Raw genomic sequence first — 24,601 nt, forward strand, 5'->3', positions numbered from 1 at the left:
TTTAGGAAGAACAATTTCATTTTCTTCTATACAGCTCCTTATCCAGTATATTGGTAGTTTTCAGTGGTTTTTGCTATGACCTTGGGGTCCCTGTGTGGATGGCGGCTGTAAGAGACACACACAGATTCAACAAAATGTGAAACTTCATTAGAAGAAGCAGAGCTCAGCCATGACTGGCGCTGATGGAAGTCAATGGAATATTCTGCTGCCCTCATTCTCCATGCTACTTTAGGGATATTACTGTTGACAGTGTGTACCACTTACTTTCCTCATGCCAGGCTCCTTCATAGCTGTAGAAGCTATTAGGAATCCCCGTTTACTCTGCCCTGTGGATCTCCTTATTTCCAAGGACTGGAAAATTCTCATTTAGCAACTGTGATATGTGACCAGCACAACTTCCAACAACTTCAGTCTCCTCGTGTAGTACTGCCTGCCAGGGTTAATCATGATCAGGCCTCAAGGATGACTAACTCAATTCTGAACTCCGTTTTATAGCTGTTTTTTACCAAATTATCTGTTCTTAATACATCTATTTTAACTAGTTACAGAAGAGATGACAACAGTTTCAATTTTGATTTCTCTTGAAATACGTATTTACTGGTGTGGTACTTGAAAAAGTTACTGAAAAAGATGTGAGATTAAAAAATAAGATGGATCTGATCAAATACTGCATAACTGATATATTAAAGACATCCTCTCTTACATCCATTTGTGATTTCTAGAATAGCTTTGTAGTGTCATTAAATTCTTAAAGATACTCTGTCTCAGAGGACCGTATGTCTAGAAGCAGAATTCTGTAACACAGAAATGCTACCATTTTAAAAGAGAAATAAATTACAGATTTACCGAAGACATTAATCTAAATCATCTGGGATACACCTTTGTGCACTCCTGTTACAAATCTAATTTGCTTCTTTTAATATTGCAAGGTTACGTTTTAAAAACACATTAAGCTCATGCGATATTTTTGAGTAAAAGAGAAGCAGAGCAATGAACAACTCAAAATAGTAACTTTAAAACCAGATCACTGTCAAGACAGACTTTTTAAAAGTTATACTCACTCTGACAATTTAATTCATGGTTTTATTATTGAGAATTTCCTTCCTAAGAGGATAGGCATTTTCTCTAAGCTTTCTAGAGATGTTAAAATTCTATGAGAAGAATTACTTTTGCTGCCACAGAAATTGGAAATTGTGTCATTTGAACAGTGGAAATGGAAACTTCCTAAAATGACCTTAAGGTCTATTCACAAAAAGTAATATAATACAGCAGAATTAGTGTATTTTCATAAGAAAACAGAATCAACTTACTATGATAATGGCAGAATTAACAGCATTTTTATCACTTACGTGCACCAAAACTATACAGTACAACACATTTTAGATGCAGATTTTTCTTTTTAAAATAATAAAGCAAGGGCTATCTGCATATTGGTTTTGACCAGCATCTTATGATGCATGCATTCACTCTCTGTAAGGTCTTTTTCCTGGGGAAAAAACCCACATTGCTTAATTTAGTAACACCATTGTAATTTTTATCACTAATAATCTATTAGTTGAAATACACTGTTGCTCCAGTTGTCCAGATTACTCTGTTTTGTGAATAGACAGAAAATTTATTTATCCTCATCACCTATGTAAAAATGACATCCTTCATTAAGAATTTTGTGGGATGAAAGTTTGTTATAGACAACACAAATAAAAATGGAATGAGAGAGGGTGGGAAATACAGGGAGTAAGGTTGGATAAGTAAATCACAAGGACAGAGGAAGAAAGTTAATCCACCTTGGAAACACAATGCACTATCATTGTTGTTAGTTGCGTCCATGTCTGGAAAAGAGGCACTAAGCGGTAATCTTCCACAATCATTCTGGTACAGTGGGCAATGGATAGCACCATCTTGAGGCAGTGGATGAAAAGGCTGGTGCATGGGACTCTTCTTCAGAGCTTTAAGAGATGAATTCCTTTCTGGAATGTCTGGAAGCAGCTCAGTAATAAGTCTGTGTAATATACTGTTGTCGGGCAAGCTTCCCCTTCTTTTTTCAGCTTTAATTTGGTCACAGATGTCTTTAAGTGCAGAATCTAGTGCTTCAAATACAGATGACTTGCATTTTTTCTTTTCAGTTTGTTTTTTAGGAGCTGCACTTTTTTTCCTCCGGAAAGGCACTGGACTGACTAGGAATGCTATCTTAGAGAGGCCAGATTCTGCTTCCTGTCTCCTTGGATCTTCAGTGGTTTCTTGTTTAGCCCTTTCATGTTTTAGCATGGTGGTAAAGCGGGTGTAAGACGCTGGGCATCGCCCTTTGCAGGAGCTGATAAGATGCCTGTGGTGGTGGTGGTGATGACCTGATCCATAAAAGCTCTCAGATGATGTGAAGGAAAAGTGGTCAAAGTCACTTTCACTACAAAAGGATGAACCTTCTATCTGGATAAAGTCACTGAGGTCAGAAACCACTCCATCCTGATCACTGTCTGAAAAATCCATATGCAATCGTTGTGGCTCATCACTGGTCACTTCAATATGAATTGGCACGAGGGTTTTACACTTGTAGCTCTGTTGTACCTGAGAGGGATGTCTGCCTTGATTTTCTTCTTCCAGCAAGGATTCAATAGAAAATCGCCTCTTTGGACATAAGCCATTTTTTGGAGGCTCTAGTGTAACAGTTGACAACATTTCATCACCTAGGTTTGGCATTGATTTTGACTTCTGAATTAATTTTTCAAATTCAGATATTCTGGTTGGCACCATGTCTCTGGGCACCTCTTCAGTAGAAGACTCTCTCCAGCCTTGAAGAATACCTTTGTGCTGTTCTTTTTCATACTGCAGTATTCTGGACTTCACAGAACAAATCACCTCAGAATTCATCAAGTCCTTGCGATTGATACGGTGCATCTTTTTGTACATTTTTAGGAAACCTGGGGCATCATGTGCAGATCTGTGACGAACTCTTGACCTACTACTACCGTGGCCCTCAACGTATGGGGATGCCCAGTTAATTGAGCAAGCTTCTTTGGAGTCCTCCTCACATAACAGAGAGCCCATGCTTTCAGACTTGGCCTGCGCATCGGGAAAGCTATCCCGGTCATCTGTTAACAGATCATCATAGCTACGAGATTTTCTCTTTGGAGAAGCAGTTTCTTCTGTGCTGCTCCAGACTTCTGCATTTTGACGAGTCATTTGCCAGCCGTTCTTGTAGCTGATTGCCCTTCTTGAATCGTTTGGAACAGCTAAATGTTGTCTGTAGGTGCTACAGTAATCTAATTCATTTGAGGTGTTGTGGTTGTGCACTGAATAACTTAAAAGGGATGGATATACTTTGCTAATATCCCCACCTTTATAATCCATAGAGCAGCATGGTAAAAAAGAGACATTGCCAGAAATTAAAAGATTCAGAAAGTTGGAATTAACATCAGTAAGTATCAGAAAGACTAGAAGAGAGACAGCAATTAATGCATCTATCAGTTTAGGTCAGTACGTAGGTTGCTACAGCCTGGGGCAACCGAGCTAATAATTAAGTTATTTTCCAGCTGTAAAAATGTACTCATGATAATTTGAATATCAAAAAGAATTCATTAGGAATTATGGAGATGTTACCCCTTCTGCAGCCCTCTTGTCAAAGCAACATAAGAAAACAATTGTTAATACTGATTTTGAAACAGGGCAATGGACAATAAAAGCTGAAAAGGATTTAAAGATGAAGTCAAACAACAAATCTAGACCTCAGCCAAATATTGGATCTTCCACCTGTGCATTCTGAATGAAGCTGTTCAGAATTTTTGAGCTGAATATTGCTTAGAGTTCACAGTAACTGCATATTCTAAGATAAATATTTATATAAAAATCAAATGAGAAGTTTCTCCCATTTGTTCATAGGTAGTCTGCTCTTTCTCTGTGTGGTAGCACTGAAGGGAGTGGTGTTTTCTACGGCTTAGAGAGGGCAGAACAAGGTGGCTGAGGAACTGACATAGGGGTGTAAAGGAAGATGTATCAGTTTTCTGAGCCTAACCAGCATGTAGAAGAAACAGTAACCATTAGATTGACTTCCACAACAAAGCCTGAGTTTTCAAGCAAGTTTTGAGACACATTATTATGCACATGCTAGATCTAGAGGTCACTATGAGACAAATTTGGAACTATGGTCTGTCATACTTGCACTGATCTTTCAAAAATGGTTTCAAGTGGCAACATTCAGTTCAGGACATGCTTCAAACAGCTTGGTCTCCTTTCTAGAACAACCTGGATCTGGATCAGAAACTGAAACACTTGAGTTCAAAATTCATGCTGATCAAACAGCTTATAATGTGCTGCTTCTTTAACAAAATGGTTAATTCCAAGAAGAATTAACATTATGGTAGGTTTCATAATGCTGGGAGAGCATTATGATTATGATAAAAAATCAGACTATGGATGTTTGCTTGATTAAATTAAGTCCTGATAACTGACAATGACTAAGACATCAGCTACATATTTGAAAGGTCTACTATCCTGGAAACACATCTGTAATCTTATATGCTGTCTGTCTTGATTTACTTTCTGTATATGCTGAAAACAGTTTTTAAATTACAATAGTTTAGTAAGAGAGTAGTGGAGTTAATAAAACTTTATGAGTTTATAAATTGTGGTACAAATCACAGTCTTCAATTTTTTTTTTTTTTTGTTAGAATAAACAGTTGAAACTGGAAAATCCTTGTTACGAATCCAGCTTTTCAGTTTAAAATTACACACGTAAGAATAAACAAGTTAGCCTTTCATGAAAGGCCCAAAGCTGTTGCTTCATATAGTAAATCTCCCAGTGAAGTACACTGAGCAACAGTAGACAGTTGCATTTACTACCAGCATATTGTACAACACATCATCAGTAGTTTGCTGCTAACAAATATGATCTCCTCTTACCTTTTGCTCTTGATGGAGAAGAAGGAGACGAGCTAGTTAAAGGCTTTCTAAGGGTGGTATATGGGCCTTGCATATCTGTACGGCCTGGACTAGGCCTGTTTGCATTCTGATCGCTGTGCACCCTCTGATGACTTACAGCAGGTTCTGACTTCCTTCTTTTTCTGTAGTCACTCGCAGTGCTTGCAGAACTACAGAAATAAGCACTATTAGCAGCAGTCTGAGATCAGAATTCAGGAGTTTAAAAAGTAAGTTGATAATTATATTATTGGTTTATAGATTGGACGATGCCAGAACAAGTGCATCAAAAACACGTAAAGGGGAGAAGCACTGGGCTCAGACATCTTACAGCATATTTCACAGAGAAAAGACAAATTTCTTCTTCACCTGATTGTTTTAAAGTTTTATACAAAACTGCTATGTCATTTTCATAGTAAAGGCTTTGAAATAAATGCATCAAGTTTTTTTAGACTACTTTTTGCTACTAGAAGTCGAGTGAAAAGATGGGAAAAGAGACTGACAGAACAGATGAGGCAGCGCGCTTAGGGGATCAGCACTGAAAATGCTGCAGGCAGTAAGGGTAAATGACAGGTTGCTGCAGCTGAGAGAAGCTCAGGGATGTTAGTGGAAAGACCCAGAATGCATCGTGGCTTATTTTGAATGTAAACAGTAAGTCGCTGTAAAACAAAGTAAAATTTACACTTCAGTATCAAAATACAAACACCCTCTCTGTGCATCTCGCTAATTTTGCCCGTAGTTCACAAGGTGAATGTCAAAATCTGACTCTTTGCAGCTTCTGCTGGTTTCAGGTCACACGGAAAACCCTCAGGCTGTATAATCCATGTCTACTGAAATCATATATTATATTTCTTACCTAGAAGGCCTGTCCAGGCCTTTGTCTGTTGAATAGTGATGATACAAGGAAGTCTGTGAAAACAAATAAATGAAACCGTTATATATCTGTATTTGAAAATAGGGTGACAATTTCTGGTTATCATGCTTGATTATGCTTTGCTACTCTGTGACAAATCCTATAAAAACAAATTATAATGATTAACATCCTGGTCACTCCCGCATAGATACTGCAATATTTCATGAGAATAGTTATGTAATTTTTAAAAAAGCATCACTAGATTTGGTTTCTTTTTCTACTTCAGTAATGTTTTCTTCTTTTAAAGCACTGCTAACTAATGATTCAAAGTCATGCTTCTCCATACCCTTTAAAAAAATAGATACAGAACAGCTGAAACGAACTTTTACTATAAATCATAAAAATCTGACAATAATTCCTTCATGCGCAAGTGAGATCTGCACAGCTTCTCCCCTCCAGTTACTCACCAAAATCCCACACCAATTATAGCCAGAAACTTTTGTAAATCCCATGATGTTGGCGGCCAGTTGCTGACCACCTTCTACTCCTGGGTAAGAACAGTTATTATCACTGAACATTAGGTGTTGCTTACAGAGTTACAGAAGTAGCTACTGCACCAACCCTGGAAGACGGAATGGAGTATACTTCATAATTTTATTATTAATACAAAGTCAACCTTAAATCACTACTAACTTTAAATCAACCATTTCATACATTTCAAGCCTGCAGTCAGAATTAAGTAATACTATAATTCTGGTAATGAGGTATGAATGTGGAAGGAACTGCATGGTTCCTGGGGTATTTCTTCATGGGTGCAAAGCAGTGTGGTTCAAAAGTTCAACTTGTTTTGAGTTCCTGGCATGTCACTTCAGAGCTAACCCAATGGACTGGAAATAGTATCATACAGATTGGTAAAGTGCAGGAACTATTTTTCTCTCTACAGAAGCCTTTTAGACTTTTTCTCTGTATGGAAAAATCTTTATAGATACTTTCCTCTGTACGGATGGTTTGCAGAAGTAATAGCACTCATGACCTGTGCAAGTGCTTTTTTTGTTAGATATTCTTTTTTCCAGTGATTTGAATTGCAAGTTCACGAATAGGACTTCAGCTAGCTTTGTTAACTTCCAGACATCACCCGTAATCTAAAAATATTTGGGAATAGATTTAATTGAACTGCGTGCTGTAAATTACATTCTAGAGTAACTGTTTAAACTACTTTTATAGGTGGGGCACTATAAAGACAATATGATTTTTCAATTAGAGCTCATTTGTCAGTAGGCTTCATTATTTGACCTGCATCCCATACATCAAGTGATCCCATCAGGACAACAACTGAAGTTTTAATTTCTAGGTTATACTGAAATGTATTATACTGTGAGGCAGGGAGAACCACACAAACATGATACAATATGGAACAAATGTTATCTAAAACTTGAGCTAAGATCATTCTGATTTTCTCAGTAATTTCTAACTGTAGTTTAATTTAAATCACATTAAAAATCAGGTAAAAAACCTTCTGGCTTTTGCTAAGAATGGTGGCTGAGATGTAAACAGTTAAAACATGTTAATAATTCAGAGACTTTAAAGTTACTTTCCAAAGAAAATAAGTCCTCTATAACTTTTAAGGTGATGTCTGCATACAGTTTCAAAATGTTTTTTCTAAGAAGAAAGTTCTTTGCTTTGTGGACTAGTATCAAAGTATTTCTTCTGTGTTACTTGCTACTAGTACTATTTTCACTGTTAAATACTGTTATGTTCATAAGATCTAGTTTGAATCAGAATAACATGCTGTATAAACACAAAGGCAGACTCTCTCCTCAAGTGAGATTACAAATCTGTGATAAGTGATCTATAAAGAACAGGATCCCTGCAAAAACCAGTAACATAAACCTGACCACTAGAAATGGCAGAACTAAGTTCCCAATACTTCTCTCAAGTCACACTTGGCTTAACTTGTAAAACACTGGCAGAACTAGCTCTAACATGGATTTCTATTAGATTACGTGTTATGAATATGAACTGTGTCCTATTAGTAGTGTTTGTGCACAGCTCTTGTTCCTCCTGATTTCAACAGAAATTTTGAAGGCAACAGATTTTGAAAACAACATTCAGTTGTAACTTTGGCAAACAGGATTAAGGCAACTCTGATGTTTCACCAAGAGACAGCATAGGAACTGGCCTGTAATTGAAGTAATTTAGTTTCTGGCCTATTTCAAAGCTTCTTGGTGCTCCTGAACAGCATACCATGGCATAGTTTTCATCCCACAAACTGTGATGTGCTTTTCATTTTGGGGGAAATCTCAAAGTAAGCACATGTCTAGGAAAAAAGTAAATCTAAGGTTTTGGTTATAACTACTTTGTTTTCTTCTAATTTATTTTGAAATGAAATAGGCTACAGGACTAAATCATGAAACCGTGAGGACTGTTGTGTTTCATTGTTGTAGTCACTTGTGCATTTAAACTTGCTAGTCTTTGCGTCTGTTCGGAATGGAAACAATGCAAGACTTGGGTAATACCTCGAAAAGTCACGTGCTGTAGAAATGATGTATCGTTGTGAGATTTAAAAATCTCTTTACATATTCTGTCACCACATTAGAGGCAAAGCTGAGGCAGTTTCTCTGCTGCTGCTGCAGTTCTTACCTGATGGATACTGTTGAACTGTTCCTGTCAGAGCTCAGTTAGCCCCAAACCTCTGAAACTGCTTCCAAACAACAAATGTGATTCTGTTGTAATGTGCTACATTGTTCTGTATGGCAAATATTTTGTTTTGTAATAAAATGGAAAAACAAAAGAATGGTTTTGCTTTTTTGCTCACATTTATCCGTCTACTGCTGCACTGTATCATGGACTTTCAGGCTGTGGAAACTGATGCTCAAGTTCTGGCAACGTACAACTCTGCTTCAGTGACTTATGCTATGGATGAAAGAGAGGAGCTGGAAATAAAAGCTCCAAAAATTACTTCAGTGCTATGCTAAAAAAAAAGGCTACTTGTCATGCAGTCATTCTCAGCTCATCTAGTACAACCTCCAGACACATTAGAGGAGACGTGATCTCCTCTATTCATCTGCATCTCATTTACAGTAAAGAATGACATGCATGCAACCCACGGTGTGTGCACTACCGTAGGATGGAGAAAGTGGCATTAGCAAAGTATCAATGGCAATATGTCCACCTGCTAGCAATTACTGTTGTGGTTATTCTTTGCAAATTAACATGTCCTCAAGCAACATTCATGCGCAATTTCCAGCCTGTGTATGAGAGATCTTCACACAATCTGAGAATTAAGCTGTTACCGAGAGGAGCAAGGTGAGGCCCCTGTTCTTAAGGAACAGGGTGGTGTGCCTCAGCGGTGTCAGGAGGATGGTGCTCTCAGCGGGGCAGGTCTTCTGTAGCAATGGCCTGTCAGAAGAAGACCACCAACATTCACTGATCATGTGCCCAGCGTCTCCCACTGTGAGGTGTTTCCATCAGTGAAGGTTTGCCTCACTCTTACAACAAGGTATCCCTGTCCCAGGTGGCTTTCTGTGCAGTGATGCTCCACATACGCTTTTTTATCATGATGGAAGAATATACAAGACTGCCATATAATCAGGTTTTATTACAGCATCTGATGTTTATTTGCTAAATTTGCTAAAACCAACCTATTTTGCTGCAAACAAGTGTGACATTACTTCCTACAAGTTTCATTTTCCTAGCAAAACAGATTTCAAGGTTTGGGGTTTTTTAAAATCACCTGTCACTGCATTGTTCTTAGGTGATAAACAAACTACGTATAACACTTCAAAATCAAAACTGATTTGTGTATTTGAATGCAAAGAACAGAAACAGGTAGTTGTTGACCAAAGTATTGTAAGTACTGTAACCTACCTCATAAAGTCAATGGACTTAAACATTAGAGAGAAGGGGTGCTGTGAAACAAAACCGTACCATCTGCTCCATGAAAGGATTAAAGAATCAAACCTCCTTTCCACAGGCAGATTAGATAGAAGCCTGCGTTTTGGAGTCAGTTCTATTATGGAGGTGTGCTGATGATCATCAGATATTCTCAGACAGACAATGAACATGCTATTAGCACTTAGGAAATTATCTGTATTTTTCTTCTCAGTATTTGGAATGTGTGTGGGACTCATAATGAGTACATTACTGTTCACCTGTTCTGTCTAAACAAAATTTCATGGTATTTGTTTTTAAAAAATATATTCTGAAGCTGGTACTGATTCCAAAGTCTTTACTGTTCATACAGTTCATGTTTTCGAGTTTTTCTTTACACCTTCTGAAAGCTGAAAACTCCTTTGTACCAATTCTCCCACCGCTATCCAACTTCAGTGATTTTAAGATAAATATCTAGTATTGTGAGGTCTGTCTGAAATAAAACCACAGAAGCCAGCAGCAAAGTTGCTCACACCAGCAGCAAGTATAACCACAGTTCTCACGCTTCTACACAACAGAGTGAAGCAAAGGCCTCAGGTCTGTGTGCTTCCCTACACTACCCACAAAACACACATTGAGCCCATTCTGGAAAACATCAGTCTTATTTCAAAACTGGCCACAACTATCAACCTCGTCTATGTTGACCAGTCACTGCCACAGTCTGGTACCAGTAGAGGAAGGAAACCTGGGCTCACAGGTGATCTCTGTTAGAAATGTGGCATGAGGTGATACAAACATTGCAGATTAATTGTCATTGCAGGGTTTCTTGTGCAGGTGCCAACCCCTTCCATTAGAGACTGGACCAAGACCATCTGTCACATGGTACTGGCCAAACAGCCATGAGGCACTGATTACTTTCTACCACTTGTAGAGGCTCCAGGGCTCTACAGACCATAATGTAAATCCCAAAGGTGGTGTAGATCCCCATTGCCTCCTATGGAAGGCAACAAGTAAATCACACAAGTGAAACCAAACTAGAGAGAACTTTATCTACAGCATTCCCCAGACTATAAACAGTGTGTTAGTCATCAGCCTAAGCCAGAAAGAAGCGTGTGCCATGCCAAAATTGTCTGCTGGGTTACTATATGGATTTTGCTTTCTGTCCTTTAAGATGCTCTTATCGCCTTGAATGTAACTTGCCCTTTTGCCCTTTCTTTGATGCCACCTTTGAAGTTTTTTCAATATGAAATATATACATGTTACATGTTTTACAATACTAGTTTTTACCAGAGGCATACGTTATTATATATAGGCTGTCTGGAGTTTATACCTTCTACCCACAGGTAGAGCCGCGCTGATATGGCACATAAGGGAAAGGTGAAAGCAAACAGTGGATATGGTTGTTTTTTACTGCCTCCTACCAGCTCTTGGGCATTTATTGACCCATGATCCCTATAAGCCACTTCCAGGTGGCCCGGCAGAACACACCTCCCCCACTCACCCATCGCCAAAGCTAATTAGGCATCTTCCTGAATATTCAACACTGCTCTATATGGATAAAGGCTGTCTGACAAAAAAAAAAAAAAATTAGATATTGGAGATAACCACCCCAAACTACCAACACAGACTTTGTTGAATACTTTGATTTGGTTCTACTCAAAAATCCATATATATATTTACAATTAAGTCAATGTTTTAGCTGTTTTCATGCATCAAGGCTTTAACGATGACTGAAAATGAAGTTAGGAAAAGTGGGAAAAAGTTGTAAACAACAAAGAGGCTTGTTTGCTTGATGGTTCTCAAATGTTAACAAGTTATTTTTAATATTTCCCCTTCCTCCCCCCAAAATATAATTTGCTGTAATCTGTGAATATGATTTATCATATTAAAATATTTTAAAAGTTTAGAAATAAAAAAAATAAATGTCTCTGTAAATTAAACAAAGAGAAAACCACTATTACTTAATAGTAGTTTTACCTAGACCTACTGAACATGATAATATTTCAAATAATCATGCTAGAGCTTTTAAATTGTCTTCCTTGATATGTAGACTACTATCAAGTATTAGTGAAGGCCTAGAAGGTTATTATCTCTGAGAACTGGGTGTAAATTTCACAACCATGAGGTTTTTCCAGATTTATGGAGCTTAAAAACAAACCAGAGTAACTTGCAAACAATTAACAATTTAAGGCCACAATTTGCATTTAATTTTTGAACAGACTATGGAAGATGAGAGTGAATCACAAATATGAGTGAAGTAAAGCCACCATACGAAGTAAAGTCATTAAAAGATTCACTGACTTTTACCCTAACACACTAAAAATGGGGAGGGAGGGGAGAAGGAATGAAAGTCTGACTCTCTCCCACTCAGAGTAAGGCAACAACAGGCCACTGCCTGATCTTGATGCATTTTTATTTGGAGTAATGACAGCAACTGTCAATCCTGCAGTTACAAATTTACAACAGGATTATTAATTGCTGGTTTACCTGATTAGCAACCTTAGTCATAAATACTTAATTGGACAGATGATAGCTTAGCCACAAAGACTTTCACTAATTTGCAGTCGGATAGTTTAATTAAAGAACCCTACTGTTCTGATGTATTAATTGTGTCTGAAACCAATGTACTTGCCCAAATCTGAAGAAGTGGGAATTTGTCAAAGAGTTAGAGATGTATGGGCTGTTGTATAATTCTGAGTGTTAATCTCTGAGATGTTTGGTGATAAGGACTCAGAGTTCCTAGGATAGTAAGATCAACATCCAAATGCACTAGTGATCTGGAAAGATATGATGACAAAGATACAATGATTGTGAATTAGAAATGTCTCATATCTATCAGGAGGAAACCACTAGATTTTAACAAACTTAAGACATAAATGGCAGGCACTCCAACCCTTCTTCCCAAGAGAATCATCTGAACAAGAATCATTCATTTACCTCATTGGAAACACCAGAAGAACTGTCTTGAACATAGTCCAAAAGCTTTTTAGGTGGCTGCATCATAAAAGCAGAAGTGTAGAGATGAAATGGAGTAGAATCAATGGCAGCAAGGAATGAAACATGTGGAGAAGGTGATACAGTTAGAAACTAAGTGTTGACAGCGTCAGATACAGTGACACATATGGGTAGAATGGAAGGAAGAATGTGTTACAATATTTTTTAAATTGTAAGCATCTTAATAAAATGTTAGTAACTTTAGGTGGTAAAATTTACAACTGGGACAGTTGAATCAATACTAGCAGTTTTTAATACTGATGAGACAGAAGAATGTAAAGCATCACAGTTATGTTCTGCTGGGGAAATCTCAATATATTTTATCTTATAGGAGCCACTATTCTCAGGGTATCACTATCAGTAAAATACTGTTGACATATTGTTCATCAGAAGAATGTATCTGGACTGGTTTTTCCCACCCAGAGCGAGGAATGACAAAACAGCTTGAATGGCTAGATAAGAGGAGATAAAAGGTAATGATTGAAAATGTGATACATTATACACCACCGGACAACAAATTAAACCCAGATATATTTAACCACTTTTTTTTTTTATTTTATTTTCAGCTGGTATTCAATGGGTAACTTTCTGAAATGTTGTGATTAAAAAAAAAATAAAGTTTTAAAAGCATGCATGTGGTTTGCTTTCTCTTCTGCTCTCATGGAAGTAGCCAGAAGTTCTGAGTTTGGCTTACGGCTAGCTACAGAAAGGGACTAAGGTACCTGGTTCCCAGAGCACCCTCCAGGGTCCTGTGTCAAGTGCTCAGGCTCCTCTTGTAGCCCAGCATGTCAGTAATTAGTATGCTGAGGAGGGCTCCAGAGAATTGCTAGCTAACAGGGAGAGATAAGAATGGAACTGTTTTAAATCCTGATACTCTCAAGCTCAGTTCCCATGTCTATTTGGGATTTCCTGCCTGTGGGCAGATGCTTTTGGTTTTTTCTCTAGAACTGCCCAGGATCCTGCGGAACTATGAGAATACTTAAGCAGACTGAGGGAATGCTTGGGTTTACTTCCCGCCTTTTTCTGATGGGATCAGAACTCCCATCTTCCACCCACCTGGAAGGTACTCTGACCACTGTGTTAGACATTCTTCTGCGATGAAGACACTTGTTATCCTTTATCTTAAAGATGTTAGAGTGTACAAGAAAGAATTTGAGCTCCATGGAGCCAGAGACAGTGTGTGCAAAAGCAAGAGCAGGTGCATCTCCAACCTAGTTTTTAAGGCATGGTGCAGGGAAGAAGTGAAACCTGGTTCTCAGTTTTGCTTCAAGGACTGTGTTACTGTTTTATCCTTGTACAAAATACACAATCAGTCTTTGGTGCTTAAATCCAATTAAGCCTGTGGTATTTGCAGAAGAACTGTGAGTGCCTAGGCAACCAAAGGTGAAAAACAGATATCTCTGACGTTTAGGTGTTTCAACCAAATATAGCTTTTCAGGCTTATAATTTTAAACACAAATGCTTGCAGTAAGACTAAGGTAGCATCTGTTTGCCCAAGCCCTTTTTTTGGACCTGGCTATTTGTGAAAATTGGAGCAGAACAGAAGTCTGTCTGTTCAAGCAGGTGTCCAGCTTAAAAACAGAGCAAACCTGTTTGGTACGGGTACAAAACATGTATTCTGCATATATGCATATGAGAGAGGAAAAAAATCTCAGTATTTACTGCCATAAGCAATTTGTATACAGCTGTGTGCATTTAAATTTAGACATGTTCCTTCAAATAAAATACATGACTTGTAACAGCATCCCTAATGCAAACTGACATGTTTTTCTGTTCTGAAAGATTGTTCAAAAATAATCCATCCAAATGCAAAATATTTAGGGAGACTAGTAAACATCCTTAATTAACATGCAATTTGTCTTGTTCTTAAATATTTACACATTACTATTTGTCTAATACGTAGCCTGTATTAAAGCTATTAAAGCCATTACTCAGGCAAGTTAAAAGTCCCCTTGAAAAATAAGTTATATGCATGAGATGAATTTATTGACCTTTCTCCAAAAAAAAAAAAAAAAAGATACTAGCATTACTAACACGTTTGCTGAATTTGGTAATCTGTAAATTCGTCATTATAAAAATATTTTTCCTAATGTTTAAATATTAATATTCTGTCCTCACTTACCGGATGTCCAAACTCCAGTTCTGAAAAGAATTTATACCAGGGTTCGTTTTCTAAATCTATGTCATCTGTGTTTATGCGATCAGTCTGGAGCAGTTGTGAAGGAAAAGGGAAGGAAAAGGTACACACTGAGCAAAGTGCTAGAAATGCCATGTCGCTTTAACAAGAAACACACACAAACACAAAACAAATATGGGGAAAGGAGTGGAATAAAATCAAAGAATGAAGATGGTATTTTAAGATAGAGAATATTCTTGTTCAAGAGCTGTCATTGACTAGTAGCTTTAATACTCTTGTTTTTGTTACTGTTCTTGCAATGACTGGAAGATGTTAAACATTTTAAAATTACTCTTCTAAAGCTAAGAGGGTTCTTTGATTGCTTCTGTAAACATCACTGCATTACTGAAGTACATTTTATGCTACTAAGTATCCCTTGTTAAGAAGATGGTTTAAATGATTCTCATCTTCAACGCAGGCAATAAATTGCTCATCTGATCAGCAATAAAGAACGTTATCAATATTGCTTTTAGTCATTCCTTGTCTTCTCACAAAGCATGCTAATTCTAGATCTTGCTGTCTTGAAGCAAGCGCTGAGCAGAGATAAGGAATATGCATCATGCAGACATGACTATATTAGAAAGCCACTTCAGCATATGAAATGGAACTGGTATATTTTAAATACTATGGTCAAAAAATAGGGAACTAAAAATTATGCATTCCATAATATTTGTTTTAGCAGTATTTTGTAATGCTTTATCTCCCATGGCCTTGTTGACATAATGAAGCATTTTTTTCCACAGTGAAATACATTGTTTTCATCTGAAAATTCTCACAGCGAAAAGATAAAGTAGCAACTGAAGACAGCATTAAGAAAATTCTTCAATGAACAGAAGAATAATTGACAGATTTATTCAAGTTGCATGAAAACATGACAGTGCAAAACAGCAGAGCTCACAACGGGGTATCTAATCAACTGTAAACTTGGCTGTATTAATTATTTTCTAATTAGCTCCAGTTCCTTTGTAGGATCTGATGCAAGCTGCCATGCAGCACAGAATTAGAGTGAACTGTTGTCTTAAAGATCTCTGAAACAGAGAAGCCTCTTGTTAAAGATATTTCTGAATTTAAAATTTGGTCCTCCGCAACTGTAAGCATAAAAACCTAGACACTAATGTATGTGACCTAGAAAGCAATCCTCAAAGAAGAAGACAGGGTCCTGCATAAAGAATGAGACTGGTGATAAAGTATGTAACACTTTTTCCTCCTGAGTCAAGCTGTCACCAATACACCAGAGCAATCACATGCAGCTATTTCTGTTTTCTGCAAGGGTTAACACCATGCGCTCATGACCATTTCAGGTAACTAAACATCTTTGCACTTTTCTTGCTGCCTTTGATGTTACTGGAACAGGCTGTCAACTTTGCTCTACTGAAAGGTCAACAACTCTTTTGAACTACACGCTGACTGTATCAAGTCAGCTATACATACTCAAGTCTTTAGTAGAAAAGCACCACTGAAATAAGTTTCATGAACCGACCAGTAAAGACTTGTGGCCTTAATAGAGACTACAACTGATTTAAGAAAAAACACATGATTCTCTTCTACAGAGAGATGAAGACACAAGGACAAAAAATGACAGATTCACAATGCAGAAGATAATTATATATCAACTTAATTCCCATTACGGAGAATGCTTGGTGTATTCAAAGTTTTTTGCTTATCTTAAAAAAATAATCCACAATTTAGATTTGGATAATCTGAGAAGACAGTACTAAGCAATTACTTTTTCATCATTTCTTCAAACTAAGCTACAGTATGTTGAAATATTTATAGAACGTTTTCATCTTTATATTTTAACAATGAATTAATTTTCACAGAAATGTTAATATCAACAATTGGGTGCATCTATATAAAATAAATTAATAAATCCCTTGAAATGCATACGGTGCTGAAATTGTGGGGCTGTTGGCACTACAAACCCAGGCCTACTGACATTACCTGCTTGGGTAGCAAGCATCAGCTTTGTGAGCCTCAAGGTCCCCTGGGTAGCAGCAGCCCCAGACCTAAACATTGACGGACCGGTGTCCTTCCTTGCAGGGAGCCAGAACACTCCGTCAGACCAGCTGGGCTTCCACCCAGCTAGCCAAGGAGATGAAAATGAGAATGGGAGTTGGCTCCCTTTTTATCTTCAAACATTCCTGTAATTAGCTGAAAGCTTAAAAACCCCCACAATACTGCTTGTAAAGAAAAATCTAGAAATAGTGTATTTTATGTGATTTCTAAGTTGTTGAGTTCTCATGTAGTAGTGCGCAATTAAAATGAGAGCAAAAGAAAGTGTGTAAAGCTAACTCCATGCACACAAGTCCTACTTTTATTTACAGTTTGAACCGCAGAGGGCAGCAAACAAAAAGAAACTGAGCACTAAAGTCTGCAAGCTGACTGCTGCCTGGCAGCTCGAAAGAGGCCTCTGCATTCTCTGTGCTACCAAGATCAATAAACAGGCAATTGATTTCTCTTGGTTTTTAGATTCAATTTTGATGATGAACCTTTTTCTATTATCTCCCCTTCTAATAGACGTAAAATGAACAAACCATTTTGACTTGAAATACTGAACTTGGCATGGTCTCACAAAGTATCTCCTAAACTGCTTGAATAGAAAGTAAAAGCAATGAAGTAAATTCCCTTTTTATGACTTGTCAGTCAAACCAAGTCATGTTCCTATACTCCATCCCTCATCTAGTCCTTCAGTAACATTTTCATTACTTGTTGAAAATACACTACTGAAGTCCAGTAAGTAACCTCACTCATTTTGCCATTTACATCAGATGGTCAACACAGCACTGCATCAACATACTCAAGTATAGAACACTGTAATTTAAAAAAAAAAATTACATCTGTAGTGTTGCATGCAGCTTTGCCTGGGCTTGACCTGATATACACAAATAGACACAGGTAATATAATATTCACAGGTAACAACCAAAAATGTGCATTTAAACTGGTGATTTAAATGGTTCTCATATGATCTGCATGGTCAAAACAACATTTTGCATTTGTAAGTTCAGAAACCATACTCAGGCCTGTTTGGAACAATGAGCTCATATCTGTTGTAAATTTGGCTCTGGCATTTTATTAGTTCTTAAAGAGTTTGCTTTTGCTTTTTTCTTTTCTTAGACTACTTTAAAATAGCTGTTGTAGTTCCAAGTCCACTACCAGATTGACTTAGTCTCTCCATGTCTTTATAAGAAGACATATTTTTAAATGTCATATCAAAACATATCTATATGCAGAATTTCTGATTTCTTTTGAAAACACGCTGAAAAAATCTTTTTAGTTGACAAAGTGTCACTCAAGTAACTCAACTAATACTGAGCAGAATATTTTGATGGCAAGCTGAAGATGTCACAGGTGACCAGACTTGTATATTCTAAAGAAAATTTCAAATTTTACACTACAGTAAAAAAAAAATCCAAACCCAACAGATGTATGTTATGGTACAAGCCCAGTCTATTTCTAGTATTTGACAAAACAGCAGTGCTTTTAATTTATTCTGATTATTAAATCCTCTTGCATATAAACTCAGTAGAAAATTTGTATACTGAACGCATATAAAAAAATCTAAACCTAAAATTTAACTTGACACTTTTCTGTGTACTTTCATGCTTAGACTAAAACACCTAATGAAAAAAAGGGGCATCTATTGCTTGTAACAATTTTACAGTCCTTCTTTACAGGAACACTAAGATTTTTCCTTACTTGCTTACTGCAGAAACAGAGAAATGTGCATGTAAGAAGGAACTACATCACATTTATAAGGTTGAAATTAGTAAAGAATAAACATTTAACTTCATATTCATATGAGTAAGATTAAATTATTACACTGCAATTTACTTATTCACTGAAAGTAAACATCCATTTTAAGAAACACATCCATGGTTCAGATGGTATTAGAGAAAAAGAAGAGCATTACTGAATTGCAGACACTGGAGATGGAAACATCAGAACAATTTATATACTACCTTATCAGTGCTATGTTATTAGAAGAAATGGTAACATTTTATGGGTTTATTGAAATAGGAAAAAAGGAGCTGCCACATCATTGCTTGGAAGACAGCTTAATGTCGCTTCCTTTTAGATGTAATCTCAAAGGGCCAATCTCAAACCTCTCCTTTTTGTTGATGTTTTATACTCTTACAAGATCAAATTACAGAAGAAAAAACGTTAATTTCCTGTTTCATGACTGAAGGCTGCTACATGATACTGCAACTTGAAATTACACACATCTTTTTGTATTAATAACAAAGATAATCATTTATCCCTAACCAATCTGTCCATTTGATGTTTATTCCTAGGTAATTTTTTTTTTTAGGCTTATTATTTCTCACATTCTTTTGACCTACTGAATGAGGATCTGCTGAATAATATTCCCACTAGATGTTATTTTTACGTTGAATCTCATTTTATTATATTCTTCCCATGTTTCTAATCTCCACATTAATCACAACTAGTTCCAATGTAGTACCTACCTCAATAGAGGAAATGTTGATCTTTCAAACCTCATCTGTCCTGTTTATTATTATATAAGGTAGCTGTAAATATTTTTTTTCCTCCCCCAGATTATTTTGCCATCAAAACTGCAATCATGTAGACATGGAAATGATTAAATTTAGCAAAAAATTTTAAGATTTGGAGTGTTGGAGAAACTCACTTTGCCTTGTTTTTGACAAAAAAAATAAAGTAGAAATTTCTAGTTCAGATGCTATAAATGTCCATATTTTACATTATTAACTATTTATTTTTATATTCCACATTTTGATTAAAATTTTCTTTCAGTATCATCAGAACAATTTTTCAGACATTAAAAATCAAATCTTTTCAGATTATCTAGATGAAAGACTTAACTCATTCAATACTGACACAGTTGAGAATTTGGAATTTTCATATGATTTTGGAACTACTGCATTGTTTTCAGGTGTCAGCTTTTCCTACACAGAAAAAAATCTTTTGACCTACTCTGTTGAGCATCCTTTAGGAAGCTGTTTTACTTCCAATGAACAGAAGGAAAGCAAACACTTTACTGTAACCAAATCTTTTTCTCTTTGTAGCATGTTCCAAAGGAAGTATCTAAATACATAAAAATAAACATCATCTTTATCAACAGCAGAAATTCTAGACTGATAAAACTGTGATAGCTTGTTTCAACTATTTTTATATCAGTTAATAACATTACACCAGTCTCAGCACAACTTTCATCTCTCGTATTCTACATTAAATCTCATTTTCCAATCTTTTACAGCTCTGAATCATACATAAAAAATCTCTCCATTCCATCAACGAATATTATTTCCTCATCTTTTAAAATTTATTCTACAAAGATATGTTTCTTTATACTTACATCAGCTAAATCTAAATTTCTAGTCTAAACTTCAGATGATAAAGTGTGATCTTGCCCTTGACTGGTGCTGCTCAGTAAGTACAACATGGCTAAAGCTTTTTTGCATAAAAATATTTTAAGGACCAAACCAAGCTCAAAATCCAACCTCCTGATTGAGAACATCAAAAATAAAATGCATAAACAAGTTAAAAGGATTCAGAAGCGGTCAGCAAAGCTCACTTTTTTGACATTTAATTAGTTTGATAAAATTGAAAAATTGTATCTGTGATCATACTAATCATCACTGCAATTCCGATATTAATTCTTTTTTTTCACATTACATTAGTAGAAAATGTAATTTATTACAAAAGTGAGGCCATTCTTGAACCACCACCACCGTAAATTTCTTATTTTTAACTTGAATCTGCTGTTATTCTCTGGCATTGTGAAGGCTGGTAAGTGACCTCAGTGTGTGTAATGCAGCCATGGCAATCAAAACAGAGCTCAGAACAAATGTCATCACTTTTAAGTTCATCTTCACAATAAATACTAAATCTCATTTCATTATATTGATTAATTAGCAGTTCCTGTAGAAATGCCAATTTCCTCTTTGAAAAATGCATCAGTTTTGCAAGAACTTAATTTCACAGAAAACCAGTTTAGTATTTTCCAGTTAACAAAACTGATATTCCTGCGAAGATCACAAAAACACAAGGGAAAGGTGCTTAGTACAGGTTTTTCACACTGTTGACATACTACATATTCTGGAATTCAATTATTTGCTTAGTTTATTTTAAGTTAGTAAAATAAATTCTGTGAACAAGCATGTAATACAGTAATACAGAAGCAAATAATAATCCAGTACTGATTACAGAAATCCCTTCTTTAAAACTGGATTCCCTCAACCATTTCAGCCTTGAAGTAAAAGACCAAGAAAAGAAAATATTGACACTCATACATAGCAGTTTTTCTAAAATAAGAAAGCATTGAGATAGCGCAAAGGTAAATCAGAAAAGGTGGGTGAATGTGTCTTTCAGCAAACAAAAACTTCTGTTAGTGGTAATTTTGCATGCATTAAGCATAGCTTTATCAGACGTGCTTGTGAAAAATTCCACAACAGCAATCATGATTCAGAAATCAGGAATAAAGACTTCTAACTATGTGCTAATGTACATCAGTAACCACAAAGTAATTGAGGCTGGAAGAGCCCTCCAGAGGTCATCTAGTCCAACGTCCTTCTAAAAGCAGGTGTAATCAGATCAGGTTGCTCATGGCTGTGTCCAGGTGAGTCTTGAACACCTCCAGAAATGGAGATTCCACAGGCTCTCTGGGCATCCTTGACCAGTATTTGATCAAAATCTCCTTATGTGTATAATTAGGTGCACCCTGAATATGCAAATAGCTTATTTTTATGCATTAATTAATCAGATCTCATATGTGCTGTTAATACAACTGAAAATGACTGCTGGAGATGCATGCCAATTAGAAATAGCAGCTTCCATTATTTCACAGTTCTGCTCATCATCTATTAGGTTTGCACAGTGGTGATTTGATTTCTTGGAAATACCAGAAGATCTAAGTTTAGCGCATAAGCCAAACCTACATTTTCAACCCAACCATCAGGAAACACCAAAGACAAATTGCTGCAAAATCACATTTGAAAAAGGTCCTTCAATATTCATCTAAGTATTTATAATCAGTAGTAAATAATAAAAAGATGACCTCTCATCAAACCTCTTACTGCATTACCCATTTCACTTATGTGTCTTACCGGTCTTTCATGTTCAAGGATGGATGACTTTCCTGGCTCATATTCAAAAATACTTCTTGGTTCAGAACGGAACTTGCGGGTATCTACCTTTCTGTCAGGGGGATCCCAGTCATTTCTAAATAACAAATACAAGCAACTGAGTTAATTTACTGTCATCGCCATCTGCTTTACAGCTCTGTGCAAGAGAAATATGAAAAAACAAATGAATTTCAGTATGGTTTCTCTTTCCAGATTTCAGTTGTGAAAATGTCTGGCCTAGCATCCCAATGTTTTAACCACTGTATCATCTTAACCAGTTTACAGCAGGTATACTCAGTACAGCAGGAAAAATACTAGAGATGCTCAGCCTATATTTGTTGTAACTGGTAGACCAGTTTAAAAACTTCTCTGACATACTGTGTCAAAATACCATGACAAGCCTTCTCAAATTGCAAATTTACTGTACTTGTTTTATGCACTATACTAATATAGGCAAGTGGTAGATATTTTTGTCATCACACAATATGATAGTAAGCCCATAATCAAAAAGTTACAAAATTTTCTGAGACAAAAAATGAGGCATTATTTTAAAAGACAGTGTGAAAATCTAATAGATGCTCTTTATGCTGATCTGTATTAGAACTCCTCCTGAACATCCTTATAAGCAGTATGCTGTTTCTTTGGAAATCTGAATAAACAAAGACAAGAATTTGGCAGCGGACTTTGGGACAGAAATGTATCCATTTTCTGTATAGTTATAAATTTGCTTTCAATTTAATAGTGCTATGCAAAGAAGAAAAAGTAAGTCCTACTACTATACTTTTTCAGTCATTTACCATGTTGTATTAATAGCTACCTATACATTTTGGGGGGATAGCTAGCTAGTTACTATCGCAGTGAGAGCTACCTTTTCATGGCAGTTTTTGTAGTCACTGCCTACACCACATATGGAAAACTGTAGTTAACACATCTTTTTATTTAGTTCTGTGTAAAATGACCCACTGGTAACTCAAAGAATGGGGGAAAGGAAAGGGAAAATACTATCAGCTATTGTCTGTATTTACAGTAAGAAAGAGCATACACTGATTAAATTCTATCAGTTCTATCAGCCTTTCTGATGTGACTTGGTTTGATGTGACCTGACGTAAGGCACATGTCACGTGCCTTAAAATAATCTATGGAGTAGCTTTTGTTTACAGTATGTTTGTGAGTGCAATTTCTGGGATACAGACACCTCTATTTATAAAATGCCCTACATTTCAAGGGAAGTAGTTCTACAGGGCTTTATTGTTTATTTTCCCTGACAAAAAAAAATTAATTTCAGAGGAGAAAAGGTTGTATTTTTTGGGAATGAACAGGAAAAATGGAAATGTTCTGATCAAGTTGCATTATACTGCAAGTCACTGAAAAAGAAAGGATGCTACTGAAATTCTGATTCACGCTCAGTTCACCTAATTTACAGCGTTTAGCCTGTAATCCCTTATGGACTATATTTTTGAGCCCAACTGTTAATGCAAACCATATCTTGCCTCCCAGCTATGAAACTGTGATACATGTGGACCTAAGCCTCTTATGTGAGATTTCAAAAACTCAGGATTTATAAGTAATTAAAAAAAGAATCTCCCAATGGCAGGAAAAGATTGATGAGCTATAGCTGTCAGCAGCAGTCAAAGCATAACCAACGTATTTGGCATCCCCTGGCTTGGAGAACATAGATTTCCACTGCCTGTCTTATCATGCAGGAGATTAAAGGGAGAGACTAAACTTCCAAATTCAGTGCTGAAACAGTTATTTTCAAACTTGACAAAAGGAACTGCAACAGGCCTCAGTTTCTGTGACCAAGGCATTTGGCCTAGCACAGGATGATGACTCACATAACTTCAGAGATCAAAGCTAAGCAGATCCACATTTTGGTGCCTTGATAACAAAATCTACACTTCTGTATGACTTGCTAGCAAAGTTCAAACCTCAGGACCTTTGGGAGGTAGCCCAACTCTAACTCCTAGCATTTCCTCTTGACAACCTGCCCTCAGCAACAGGAGTAGCCAAAATCAGTAACAATCGAGCAGCCTCATTTTCCTCTGCAATACATTTATCTGCTGGATTACCTTTCAGATTTCTACTATCTACAAATTTTTCAAAAACCTATAGTCACAGTCTTAACTTTAAACATTTAGTACGGTCTTTTCTCATAATATTTTATTCAAACTGCAAATTATTTGAAACTGTTTAATATAATTCAATTTCTACATATAAAAATGATTACAATGTCAGTCCAAGCTGACAAAAATGGGCAAATTCTATTCTGCTACTTCAGTGTAACCAAGAGAGGTGGGCTCGTAGCCACAAATGGAACAAAAAATGACCCTTTTCTTAGATAAAATATATACACACATACAGACAGACACACACACACACATAAATGAATAAGAACATAATATTATATTTGCATGTAGTATTCATTAATCTAAACACTAAAGAAAATGCTTTTTACTTGAGCTAGTAGCTACCGATATGCGGAAGAACCTATAGAGTTTGTGTGCAGGGCACTTTGCATGGTTTTATCAGAAGGATAAGCATTTCTTTCCTGAGTTATTAAGTATTAATTTTTCCCATACAGGACTCTAACAACTGGGACCTGGTTTTGTGCAGCAAGTTTGAAGCTGGAAAACCATGAGAAATCTGTAATGCCTCTTTAATCTGTAAACACCTTCTTGGTCTACCAAAATGGAGGC

At 36.4% G+C, this 24,601-nt stretch overlaps 1 protein-coding gene across 14 annotated transcripts in view; it reads right to left on the reverse strand.

Annotated features, from left to right (window-relative positions):
- The window catches only part of SORBS2 (sorbin and SH3 domain containing 2), a 167,096-nt gene that overhangs the window by 25,388 nt on the left and 117,107 nt on the right, over nucleotides 1-24,601 (reverse strand). For 10 of the 14 annotated variants that reach the window (XM_042807621.1, XM_042807622.1, XM_042807620.1 and 7 more), the window contains 4 exons: nucleotides 21,888-22,002; nucleotides 5,765-5,817; nucleotides 4,894-5,081; nucleotides 1,785-3,332 (listed from right to left, as the gene is read on the reverse strand). In XM_042807621.1, the coding sequence (XP_042663555.1) occupies nucleotides 1,785-3,332; nucleotides 4,894-5,081; nucleotides 5,765-5,817; nucleotides 21,888-22,002 (1,904 nt within the window). The remainder of the gene's footprint in view (nucleotides 1-1,784; nucleotides 3,333-4,893; nucleotides 5,082-5,764; nucleotides 5,818-21,887; nucleotides 22,003-24,601) is intronic. The other 4 variants (XM_042807626.1, XM_042807628.1, XM_042807623.1 and 1 more) reach the window with 1 other exon arrangement.

The sequence above is a fragment of the Tyto alba genome, unplaced genomic scaffold, assembly GCF_018691265.1.
Source record: "Tyto alba isolate M040663 unplaced genomic scaffold, T.alba_DEE_v4.0 Super-Scaffold_6, whole genome shotgun sequence".
NCBI lineage: Eukaryota > Metazoa > Chordata > Aves > Strigiformes > Tytonidae > Tyto > Tyto alba.